This window comes from Alexandromys fortis, unplaced genomic scaffold, assembly GCF_014885135.2.
Source record: "Alexandromys fortis isolate MF-2015 unplaced genomic scaffold, M_Fortis_MF-2015_v1.1 scaffold_305, whole genome shotgun sequence".
Lineage (NCBI taxonomy): Eukaryota > Metazoa > Chordata > Mammalia > Rodentia > Cricetidae > Alexandromys > Alexandromys fortis.
The window spans coordinates 107546-120495 of record NW_026068203.1 but is presented as its reverse complement, the minus strand read 5'-3'; the positions used below and the strand labels follow the sequence as shown (position 1 = coordinate 120495).

The 12950-nt window shown below is 35.9% G+C and overlaps 1 protein-coding gene across 9 annotated transcripts in view; it reads left to right on the top strand.

Moving 5' to 3' along the window:
• The window catches only part of Fmr1 (fragile X messenger ribonucleoprotein 1), a 40537-nt gene extending 31505 nt beyond the window's left edge, over positions 1-9032 (top strand). For 4 of the 9 annotated variants that reach the window (XM_050129990.1, XM_050129998.1, XM_050129992.1 and 1 more), the window contains 4 exons: positions 2029-2224; positions 3694-3876; positions 4523-4605; positions 6733-9032. In XM_050129990.1, coding sequence (XP_049985947.1) covers positions 2029-2224; positions 3694-3876; positions 4523-4605; positions 6733-6843 — 573 coding nt within the window. In that variant the 3' untranslated portion in view covers positions 6844-9032. Of the gene's footprint in view, positions 1-2028; positions 2225-3693; positions 3877-4522; positions 4606-5202; positions 5242-6732 lie in introns of all 9 variants that reach the window. The other 5 variants (XM_050129997.1, XM_050129993.1, XM_050129994.1 and 2 more) reach the window with 3 other exon arrangements.
• Positions 9033-12950: the final 3918 nt, after the last annotated feature.

The window sequence follows — 12950 nt, the reverse complement described above, 5'->3', positions numbered from 1 at the left end:
CTCTTATGTCATTTATTAAGGAAATCCTAGCATGTCATTATCTTCTGTTTAAATGTTTACCCTTCATACTTTTCTCTATATTATGTTAATCAAAATAAAAACTACTGTGTCTTATTGTATATGCTCATCTTACTGTTGTTACTGTTATGCCTCCTTTAGTTTGCAAGCTGGGAAGTAGGAACCCGGAGGCTATTAGTGAAAAGAGCACGGGATTGGCAATACAACTATGCACTATGTGACTTTAGGCAAGTCACTTCCCTACACTAAATGCTTTTTCAAATTCCCTTTGGCATAAATGTCATAAAATTTAATGAAATGAAATCTTAACTGTTTTCATTTTTATAATGTCTTATTTCTGAAAAAATCCCTAATACCAGAATTATTACATAGGTCTTTTGGGTCTTCTGAAAAAAATCTATAAAATAAATCTGAGTTCTATTTCATTTATGATACTATCTCAAGATGTGTTTGCTGACTTAAAGAATAAAATGTGAATGAGTCTGCTAGTAAGAATGAAAGGAAAAACGGTGCAGTACCTGGTCATTTTGTTCATTCTTAATCGTGGTCAGTTAATAAGTAAAAGTGGGAAGGTTTCATCCAGCAAGGTTTGCATGGGTAGGATGCCACTTTGATTTGCTTATTTATTTTTTGTTGGACAGTGTGTTTTATGTGCGATCTGTTGTATGTGTTTTCCTTTATAACGTTAGCTAAAATAATTACTAGGTAGAAAGGACTGCATTGTATCATGTCCTTGTTTTTTTTTTCAATTAATGCTCTTTCTTAGATATTTTAATTTATTTTTCTCTATTAAATATCTTGTCTGATTATTGGCAGCTGTCCCGTTGCCATGCTCTCCATCACCAAATCATCTTTTGGTTGGGTCTGGCATCTCACCAAAACTAACTGCTTTGCCTAAGTAGAATAACCCTGGAATTCATTCTGTTATTCAATATATAGATAACACATTCCATGAGCTAGAAATATACTTTTAGGGAGAGCCACTCACTTAGCTATAGTCTTTTCTTTTCCCTACCCAGTTTATTATAGATTCTGGTTTAGAGAACAAGTAAAATTCACTGTGGATTTGTTCTTAGTCTGACTCGTTTTCTTTCCCAGATGTCAGAATGAAGATTTTGACAACTTAGATTTTGTGGCCTCTTCTTGACTGATACACTGAATATTTGCTGTAGCTAAAGATCTAGCTAATAAGTGAGATGCTCATGGGTATGTTAGAAAGTCAAGGGTTAATATGAAGTTTCATCTGGATTTAACAGAATCCAAATTATTGCACACACTGTGTTTAAGGATCTGTCAGTGGATTTTGGAGTTGATTTTATTTTCTTCAACTCAATTCATATTGTTTGTTATATTTGTTTAAGCAGAGTTTTAGTATTTTAAGAGGTATTCAAGGCATGATGTGAGTTCTAGGTATTTTAATGTGAGACCTAGGGTTCTCCCCCTTAATATAAAGGAATATTAGCACTTTTAGTTCATTCAAAATAAGTGGTCCTTAATACGTGTTCATTAAAAAATACCCAAGCATAATACTTTGTAATTAAAATATTATCTGAAAAAATAATTTTATTTAGCTCATTTATAATGTGTGATTATTTTAAAGTTAGTTGATTAAACCTTAAATGTATGTCATTTATCTTTATTTTCATACTTTTTAGTATTGTTTTAGTCAACCTTACATCAAAAAGTCCCCAAACTAACATATCTCTGCCTTATCCATAGACTAATTGAATAGTAGTGCCAAATCACTCAACCTTAAATTTATTCAATATAACTTTAAAAGTGAGTGTTTTTGTTATATCTCTAAGTATTACCATCAGTAAGTGTATCAGTAGTAATTTTCTTTTTAAGACCATTCAATTTCCTGATAATTCTGTGTTAACAGTGTTTACTATAAATTTAGAACTGAAAGTGAAATATTTCCAGTATACTTTTTATCTGATGAAAAGGAGAAAGGTATTACTAAGTAAAATGTCAAATTATTTTTACTGTTATCTTGTATATTTTAAATAGGAAGTAGACCAGTTGCGTTTGGAGAGATTACAAATTGATGAGCAGTTGCGACAAATTGGAGCTAGTTCTAGACCACCACCAAACCGTACAGATAAGGAAAAAGGCTATGTGACTGATGATGGTCAAGGAATGGGTCGAGGTAGTAGACCTTACAGAAATAGGGGGCACGGCAGACGCGGTCCTGGATATACTTCAGGTACAAACTAAGCATTTTCCTCAGTAACTTTATCTGTTCCTAGACTTAATAGCTGCTAATCTCTACTATTCATTAAAACTCCATTATAACAATTTCTCACTACATGGTTTCCAACTCACAGTGGATCAAATTGTGTTTCAAGAGACATGTAGAGTGAAAGCCTGCTAATGACACACATAGTTCACAGGGCAGTTGTGAGTTCTGTCCATATTCTTATTGGGGATAAATCTGCTTACACCCTTTTGTGTTGATGACCTAAGACCTCTCCTGATTTTATTACTGTATAGCCAAAACTTTTTTCATTTGTGTACTGTGGCTCATTTTTTGTCAGGCATGTGCTGGTCATACTTGCTGGATGGACTGTGTAAATCAGGGGTCTGCATCCTGTGGCTCATAAGGTGATTTTGAGTGGCATGGCCAAAGTCAGCCCTAGGCACAGTCAAGAAGTAGGCGAAGTGTCTCTTTGCCTTCCCAGCTCTTCTGTCCGTGCTTCTTTTCTCCCAGTAACTTTCAGTGAACCCAGTGCCCACCTACGAGTTCCTACTGTCTTTCTTGCTCAACTGTGTATCTACTATGTAACTTGCTAATGATGGTATAAGGTATAATCCATCTCACCAATATTTGCATTTCAAAAGGGAACTCTTTAAGATGGAAAAGCCTTCAAGATCCACAGGAGTGACGCTATAATGGTGAAGCTATAATTGCTCATTAGCTCCAACAGAGGAAGAGAGAGAGGTAGTAGAGTTGATATTTCAGAGTGGGGAGAGACACCTACTCTTAAGGCCAACCTTGAACATAACCTTAACCCTTCTCCCAACAGTTCTTTTGACCAATAAATTTCCACCTCACTGTGGAGATCTTTTTCCCCCACTCCCAATCCCCTATGTCATTAAACCTCAGACATAATGAGATGTTTTATAGTGAGCCTTTGTTCAGTCAGTCCACTGAGAGTGGGAGAGAAGACTGTGGGTCTTGCATCAGGAATGCATATCCCCTTTCATTGGGGCTAATCCCACAAGAGACTCTTCCCTGAGACATAAATGTCATGGTGGCCGTTATTGGCCCCTTTTAGAGTTGGCCAAAATGTATACATTCTTCTGTCCCTGTACTTAATATTAAAAGCTGTCATTATACAAGTTTTGATTACCAAAGTATTGTGTTAAAGACAATTTTCCCTTCATGATCACGGTTATTTAAAGACATGGCACATTCAGGTCTGAACTTAGATAGCTAACAAAACACCTTTTCTTTTAAAAGAAATATTATAACTAAAATAACTTTAGATATGGCAAGCCCTTCATTTTGAATTTAAAAATTACTTGTTTTTAAACATAGAAGATGAGTATATTCTTTGGTAGGCTTCTAAATTGGGAAGAATATTGAATCACCCCTGAAACTTCATCTCTGGAAGCTTCTGTTAACCTCTTTTTAAAATCAGACAATGGTATATAACTTTTAACTCTCGATAGGAACTAATTCTGAAGCATCAAATGCTTCTGAAACAGAATCTGACCACAGAGACGAACTCAGTGATTGGTCATTAGCTCCAACAGAGGAAGAAAGGGAGAGCTTCCTGCGCAGAGGAGACGGACGGCGGCGTGGTGGGGGAGGAAGAGGACAAGGAGGAAGAGGAAGAGGAGGAGGCTTCAAAGGTATAGTGGTTTACATAACTGAAAAGTAAAGGTTAAGGGCCAGTGCAGTGGCTCAACAGATAAAGGTACTTGGCTGCCAAACCTGAAACCCTAGTTCAATCCCCAGGGCCCACATGGTGAAAGGAATGAAGTGACTCTTAACTATATTATCCTCTGGCTCTACATGTAAGCTGTGGTATATGTACCCCAACACATACCCACCCAAAAATAAATTAATAAAAATGTAATATTTTTAAAGAAAAATAAAAATTAAAGGTATACTGTTAACTGTTTGAAGCTGAATAAAAAGTAATCTTGCTGATATAACCTGTCTTGTACTTATCTTCATAGCAAATGATACCTTCTTTATGATTTTTAGAATCTATGAATAAATAATGATAACTGGTTCATACTATTTGGGGTTTCTAATCAGCATCTGATTCTTAATCCAGATTGACCTATTGATTCATAAAATAATACCTTCAGAATATTTTGGTTTTTTGTTAGGAGAATAGATTATTATTAACTGTTGTATACTTGGAATTGGTAGACTTTCCATTACATTTTAGCTTCTATTATTGGTCTAAATGGGGAATCTGAAAATAAACAATTTAAAGCAAATGGTTTAGAGTCACTAACTGTTGACATTCTAAAAATATTCATACAGGAAATGATGATCATTCCCGAACAGATAATCGTCCACGTAATCCAAGAGAAGCTAAAGGAAGAACAGCTGATGGATCTTTGCAGGTAAAACTTAGGTGATTCTTTTCATCTAAGTAGTTTGAATGTGGCCATTTGAAAGTTGAGCGGTTATTTTACTTTATTTTTAAACATGTTCAAAGATAATAAATTTGTAGTATATTAAATTTTTCTGAAGTGGTACAATTGTGGACAGTCTTAGTCCTTTGAGACAAATATGCAAATATGAGGATTTTCCTAGAGAATATGTGACCTTAAATATTTGTGAATACTTTGGCATCCACATTATAATTTTCAGACCGTGTTGGTGGTTCTCTCTCTTAAAAAAAAAAAAAAAAGAATATTCTAAAGGAAATGTTCTAAGTGACTAAAGTCAGCTACCCTTTCCTTTTTAAGTACATGGATAGCATATTATCTTTATCTGTCTCATAGTCATGATAAGATAAGACATAAAGTATCTAAATATTTTCCATGCCCCATGGGTTAGCTGTTCATTTACACACACAGTCTAGTCTGAGAACCCTTTTTCAAGTAGCTTTGTAAATGCTTAATCAGTTGCTAAGTGATTTCAGATTTACTCCCTGAACACATCTAGGCACCTTTACTAAGTACTTCATCTGTATTTTATCTCACCTAATCTTACAGTAATCCACTGAGATAAGAAGTTTATTATCTAATTTATAGGTAAGTAAACAGAAGCTGAGGTTCAATGCCCACAATCATTTAGCTAGCATATGGTGGAGTATTATTCATTCAAACATTGGTATCTGATTCTCAGAATTCATGTTCTCTTTCATATTATCTGTAATTGTTAACTCTAAATTTTTAAACCAAGAAATAGAGTTCTGACTAGAAACCAGTATACATTCTTAGCTAATTTCAACTCAAATTTTTTTATAGTAGAACCTTCTTTAGAATTCATACCAAATCTAAGGGAGTGTTAACTTAATGGTAGTTTCTAAAGAACTAGAATAAAAAAGACTAGTAGTGTTCAGCATTGACACTTAAAATAGTTTATGTCCCTTAGAATGTTATTTTTAAATTACATTAATTTTTATGCCTTTCTAGGATTCTAGTTCTCCAAATCATTGTTTCCAGATTTTCTCTTGTCATTCTATTTTTCAGCATTCAAGTTATAGGGCCATCTTATTCTTCCTGAAGTACAAATTCCTAGAATTCAGCACTACAGTTTTTCTACAGTTGATACAGACTGATGATACAAAGACCAGAAATTTATCCTAGAACATTATTTAGAATTTTAAAATGTCTTTTTTTATTTATTAAATGTATTTATTTTATGTGTATGAGTATATAGGTGCATCAGGCATTGGATCCCCTGGAACTGGAGTTACAGGTAGTTGCGAGATACCATTGGGCACTGGGAACTGAACCCAGGTCCTCTACAAGATCATCAGGGGCTCTTAACCACTGAGCTATCTTCCCATCCCCCATTATTTAGACTTTGAAGCAGCTACAAAGGAGGTTTCTAGAGGATCAGATGGAGATTTTGGTATAGAAAAGCTTATTATACTTATGACAGAGTAAAAGGTGGGAACTTAAGTTAGTTCATGAATGGGTTGGTTGAGTTCATTCTGGTGAAACTGTAATAAGACATTATTTTGTGTCTCTCTTAGTTTTCCCACATTCATTTTGAAATATAATGATATTGTGAGTTGTGCTGTGTATGTGTGTACATATGGTATGCTATATCTATATATTCTGCATATAGCATATATATCTTCTAGTAGCCAGTAATAGTAATGTTATAAATGACCTCACTATTTTTGTTTGCTTAGAAGAATATAAAATGGGAGAGTATAAATTTAGACCTTTTTTTTTTCTTAGATTTGACACAGTGAGATGACCACTGTTTTCCAGCTAAGGAACAGTGTTTTGAAAACCTAAATCAATAAAGAGGCTACCATGCTTTAATAGAGTTCTATTTTTATTTCCATACCCCCTTCTATTAAGATTGAGTCTCACTTATATATCTCTGGCTGATGTAGAACTCAGAGGTCCATTTGCCTCTATTTTCCCTTTAACATGTGGAAGTCACATTTCAGACTTCCATTATTGTCAGACCATTCACGTAGGATCTGGTGTGTGTGTGTGAACTTATTTTAGATTAGAGTTGACTGCAATAATGAAAGGAGTGTCCAAACTAAACCATTACAGAATGCCTCCAGTGAAGGTAACCGGCTGCGCATGGGTAAAGATCGTAACCAGAAGAAGGAGAAGCCAGACAGTGTGGATGGGCAGCAACCGCTCGTGAATGGAGTACCCTAAAATGCATTATTCTGGAGTTATATTTCCTCTACGGTTTCTGTAATTCTTACTCCATTTTAGAAAACTTTGTTAGGCCAAAGACAAGTAGTAGGCAAGATGGCACAGAGCATGAAATGAACACAAATTCTGCAAAGAATTTTTTGATATTGGCCATAAAAAAAAACGATCTTCCAGATTTGCACAAAATAATCTTGAAATTTGAAGCGTAACTTTTAAGTACACTTAAAACTTCAGGGCAGGATTTTACTTTTTAAAAAAAAAAAAACTAAGCAATGGTCTTTATTAACTAGGACCATTTTCCTGCATTGGGCTATAACTCATCAGTACATTTCAGTCTTTCTGAGTAAATCACATTTGTGGTAATCATACTAGATCTGTCTTCAGTCTCATTTAAAGTCTCCATGAAATTCTGTGCCATTTTGTGTCCTGTGTCAGTTTATGTTTTGGTCCACTTTCCAGTATTTTAGTGGACTCTGAAATGTGTGTCTTGTGACATTTGTCATTTTCATTAGCAAAAAAAAAGTTGTATGATCTGTGCCTTTTTTATATCTTGGCAGGTAGGAATATTATATTTGGATGCAGAGTTCAGGGAAGATAAGTTGGAAACACTAAATGTTAAAGATGTAGCAAACCCTGTCAAACATTAGTACTTTATAGAAGAATGCATGCTTTCCATATTTTTTCTTTACATAAACATCAGCTTAGGCAGTATAAAGACTAGGACTTGTTTTTTTGTTTCTGTTTTGTTGCACTGAAGTATGACAAATAGTGTTATTGGAAGGGATGTGTAATTTTTCTGTATAGACAGGAAAAGAAATACCTATCTTTTCATTTGGGAGAGGCTAAAAATGTTTTCAGCTACTTGCAAATCTTCCTGGTCAAAAGTTAGGATATGCCTGCTCCTTGGCCTGATGATGAATTTCAACTTAGAGACTTTTTCTTTTGTCCTCCCTAAATTTTGTTTTTCATTCATATTTTATGTTAAAGCTTATTTTGGAAAGATATGAAGGTCATTTTCATGAACACATAATAACCCTCAGAAATAGAGGTACTTTGTCTGAGAAACATTGAAAGCAGATTAATTTTTTTGTAACTTTGAAATATGAAGTCTAATGTATAAGCAGAATTGAAAGCAGACATAGGATTGGTTAACAAGTAATTTTTTTTCTTTTTTGATGTGTTGAGTCTTATTTTTGAGTTTTTTTCGCTTTTTTTAATGAATGAAATTTACTGAAGAAAAATATGTGAAGGACCTTCACTCTGAGATGTTATATTTTTCTTAAAAATAACTCCGAGTAGGGGTACCACTGAATCTGTACAGAGCCGTACAAACCGAAGTTCTGCCTCTGATGTACTTTGTGAATTTGTTTCTTTCGATTTTCATTTTTCATTTACTTTTCCTTGCATACAAATAAACATATAAAATGGTAACAAACTGCACATGGTTTCACAAATATTAAAAGGTCTTTTAAAAAGTATTGCCAAACATTCATGTTGATTTCTAGTTATTTATTCTGGGAATGTATAGTATTTGAAAACAGAAATTGGTACCTTGCACACATCATCTGTAAGCTGTTCAGTTTAAAATACTGTAGATAATTAACCAAGGTAGAATGACCTTGTAATGTAACTGCTCTTGGGCAATATTCTCTGTACATATTAGCGACAACAGATTGGATTTTATGTTGACATTTGTTTGGTTATAGTGCAATATATTTTGTATGCAAGCAGTTTCAATAAAGTTTGATCTTCCTCTGCTAAATTGATGGGACGCAATCCTTACAATGATTGCTTTTTAAATTTTAAGATAGGAAAGAAATCTATAGAAAGTGTTCTGTTACAAAATGTAACTGTTACCATTGGAAATTCCACATTGTCATAGGAGGTTAGCTGTTATTTACCAACTTTCCAGAACATACTCTTCTTTAATAAGGTGAAAAACCAACAAATGGTACACACAGTCACAGTGTACCGTTAAAATATGCACTAAGTCTCTTTTTTACAATGGCTGAATTCAGCAAGGCGCTAACTTGCTTAAATGTGAATTACTAACTTCTAAAACTGTAATTTGATTCACGTTTTCAAATGGAGTTGGAGTTGATTCATATTACAATATTTCTGTGCAAAATGTGTGTTTTTCAGTTTAAAGTCATGTTTTTAAAATCTTATTAAAGTTTCAAAAATCTGAAGATTGTTTATCTTATCTAGATGTAAATTTTTATTAAAAAGTTGCACTTATGAAAAAGCAAAATATTAGTCTGACAGCTGTTTGCTCCTGTATTCAGTTTCTACATAAATGGCAAAAAATAATGTGTTGAGTCAAAGCAAATAATCATTTTACATGTTTGTGTGTGTGTGTGTGATGTGAATGAAGATACCAACAGAGATCAGAAGAGAGAATCAGATCCCCTGAAACTGGAGTTACAGGTTCCTGTGAGCCACCATATGGGTGCTGGAAACTGACCCAGGTCTTATACAGAGCTATAATTGTTCTTAACTAACTGATAAGATATCTCTCTACCCCTTTATCAGTGTGACCAGATATCACACTAACTAAAGCTGGCTTGGAATGGCTCACCTCACCTCAAACTCATGGTAGTCCTTTTGCCTTTCATCGTGAATGTTGGGATTTAATATGGACGTGATCCTGGATTTTATGTTCTTTAAAAAAAAAAATTGAAAGTCTGTGTGATTTCTAAAGAGAGAAAGGAGGCAAGTTGGGTGGGCAAGAGGTAGAAAGGATCTGGAGGGAGTAGGGATAGGGAAAACCATTGTCAGAATATAGTGTATGAAAAAATGTTTTTGATAAATGTAAAACAAGAAAATACATAAATTTTCTATTCCATGTTCTCATAAAATTTCAGTTTGATAAGGCATAGGATTCCAGTAAACTGTATTAAACATTAACTCATGGCTGTAAACACATCAGTATACCCTGACATTGGGGGTGGGGAGTAAGCAGGTCTTTGTAATTTAAAAAAAGCTATTTAACCATTTTTATTTCATTGTGTGTGTGCATGTGTGCCACAGTATGCATGTGGAGGTTAGAGTACAACTTTCTGAAATTGATTATTTTTGTGGTGTGTCACAGTGACCAAACTCAAGCCCCCAGGCTTAGTGGAAAGTACATTTCCCTCTCAAGAAAACAAAGCAAAATTAATTTGTCAGAGATATTTTTGCATGAATACAATCACCCCAGATTCCTTTCCTTCTTACTCTTTCTATGGCTCACTAACACATCCCTCCAAAGGCCATGTATTTTTTAAACCCACTGATTGAACCCATTTAGTATTACCTTATGTCCATTGTTATAGGCCACCTCCTGGAGCATGGGTAACCTATCAGGCACTGAATCCTTGAAGAAAACTTACACCCCCCTCCCAGCAGCCATGAACTGCAAAATTCATCAGGCAGGGAGGGGTGAAATGTCCACCATTGCTGGAATTTTGGAAATTTGATATGTGCCAATCTTGTGCATTTGATCAGTCACTGTGAGTTCATGTGTGCAGCGGCCCTGTCATGTCCAGAAAACACTCCACAGAAGTCCTTCCATACCTCTAGCTCTTAAAAGTCTTCCTGCCTTGGGGTGGAAGTGTGATACAGATGTCCCAGCTAGAGCCGAGTACTTCTCAGTCTTGTTTACTGCAGTTTGACCAGTTGTGAGTATATATTGACCACCATTTACTACACTACAAAAGCAAACCTCTGATGAGAGTTGAGTATAAAGATAAATAGTTAAGGAACAGTTTAATACTGTTCATTTTTGAAATAATAGCACTAGATTCTCTTCTACATTCTATGGTCTACTCATTTCTGAAATAGCCATTTACCAGGTACAAGTCTTGATTACTCAAAAAGCTTAGCAGGCACAAGGATTTTACATCTTGGACATCTTTACTTCAGTGTGTATTGCTTGGACTATTATAAATACTTTTTATACTATGGAATTTTATGGTATTGGGAAAAGAAAATGTGTTTTTTTTTTGTTTGTTTCTGACAAAGGTTGCCTGGAAATCAGAGGGTGGAGCTAGCCACTAGTTAACTGTAGTTGGTGGTACACATCTTTAATCCCAACACTTGGGAGGACGAACCAGAAAAGACCAGGATTTCAAGGCCACCCTGGGATACACGAGATTGAATCAGTCTAAAAGAAAAACAGCTCACACCTTTGATCCCAATACTAGGGAGGTTGATTTGGGTTTCCCCTCTATGTGCTGTGAATACCATTGGTTAATAAAGAAGCTGCTTTGGGCATATTGCATTACAGAATAGGGTAAGGCAGGAATTCCAAGTAGAGAGAGGAGAGAGTAGGCAGAGTGAGAGATACCATGTAGCTGCTGGAGGAGACAGACACCTGGGCCTTACCTGTAAACCATGAGCCTTGTGAAATATAAAATAATAGAAATGAGTTAAATTAAGATGTAAGAGCTAGCTAGAACTATTAGCCAAACAATATTGCAAATAATAAAGTTTTTGTGTGATTATTTTGGGTCTGCGTGGCCAGGAAACTAGCAAGCAGCCTCCACCAACAGATTGGCATACACTGTCTGGGGCATAGATACACATAAGACTTAAAAATGCTTAAGAAAAAAAAAAGGCTTTTAGACCTACAGAAATAGAAGTAAATTGGTGCTAGTCGCATATTTTTAGATAGGCTCTGTTTGCTGGCAACAGGCAGGGATGCAGGTACTTTAAGAGGTTTCCTGCTTTAGTAGCAAAAAAATGCAGTTTTTTTTTTTTAAAGATCTGGCTTCCTGGTTCTTGCTGGCCAATTCTGCTTTGGGCCTTCTGCAGAGCACAGAACAGGACAAGTAAGAGGAGATAGAGGAAGAGAAGGTAGGTGGAGTCAGAGAGATGTCATGTAGCCACAGCAGGAGACAGATGCTGTAACCTTGCCAGTAGGCCACAACCTCATGGCGATGCACGGATTAAGAGATGGGTAAAAGTTAGCTAGAACTATGCATAAGCTAATAGGCCAATCATTATTGTAATTAAAATATATTCTGAGTGATTATTTTGGATGTGGGTGGCCAGGAAATTAATGAGCAACCTTTGACAACAGGAGGTGGAAACAGGATCTAGGTGCATTCAGTCTGATGATTTGTAGAGATAGGATGCTCCATTTAGTCTGAGGAATTGTAGAAACAGGATACCCCACTCAGTCTGAGGATTTAGTAGAGGTAAGAACTAGTGGCTGGCTGCTCTGCTCTGATAGTTTTTTATCCCCTAATATCTGACTCTGGGTTTTTATTATTAAGGCCAATTAGAATTTGTGCTACAATAAAAGCCTTTAGATTTTTCACTTGCCACATGATAAAAGACTATATCTCAAAATTGAGTGTTTTTGTAACCAATTTCTATATACTATATACTTGATTATTGGAGTAGATTGAGAAATGAAACTAAATATCAACAGGTCATTGCAAGGAATCCTGGGGATTAGAATTTATTATCATTATTCAGTATTATATGGAATTTAGGTGGTTTATGCTGAGCAAGGAAATGAGAACCCATTTGTCCACGGTAAGATTCGCTTGGTAAATTCTAAGGAATCCTTGTCAGGTTTCCCTAGAGGTCAAAACGTGTAAGATAGTGTATAAAAGAACAGTGCTGAAACTCAAAAGAGTCTCTGTCATTATAATGTGCTAGTGTAGCACAGATACCACACATTGCAATGGAAGGGAAACAGGGTGGGGAACTGGATTCCACATTTGACTGGAGTTTAGAATTAGCCCTGTGATACTGGAGGAGACATTTGATCTCTTGGGCTGTCAGTTCAGGGATTAAGATTAAAGTGGGGAGCTGACCCCCTTCCCTCTTTGACCACATAACATCTCCCAGCCCAGCCTGTTCGGGCTCTAGGATCGAATCCGAATCGGCAGGGCAAACGGGAGGATTGTAGCTCCTTTGTTCCCACTAGCCTGCCTGCAGCAAGCTAGGTAGGTCCTTTGTTTACGAGACACCTAGCAGCAAGGAGTTCCGGTCCAGGCACCAGGAGAGACATCACTGGGGTGAGTGAGTTTCTGACCGGGGCAGCAGCCCGGGACAGGGAACTCAGACGCCCCTCCTACACTTCCTGGTCATCCTCAGGGGCTACTCTGCCCGAT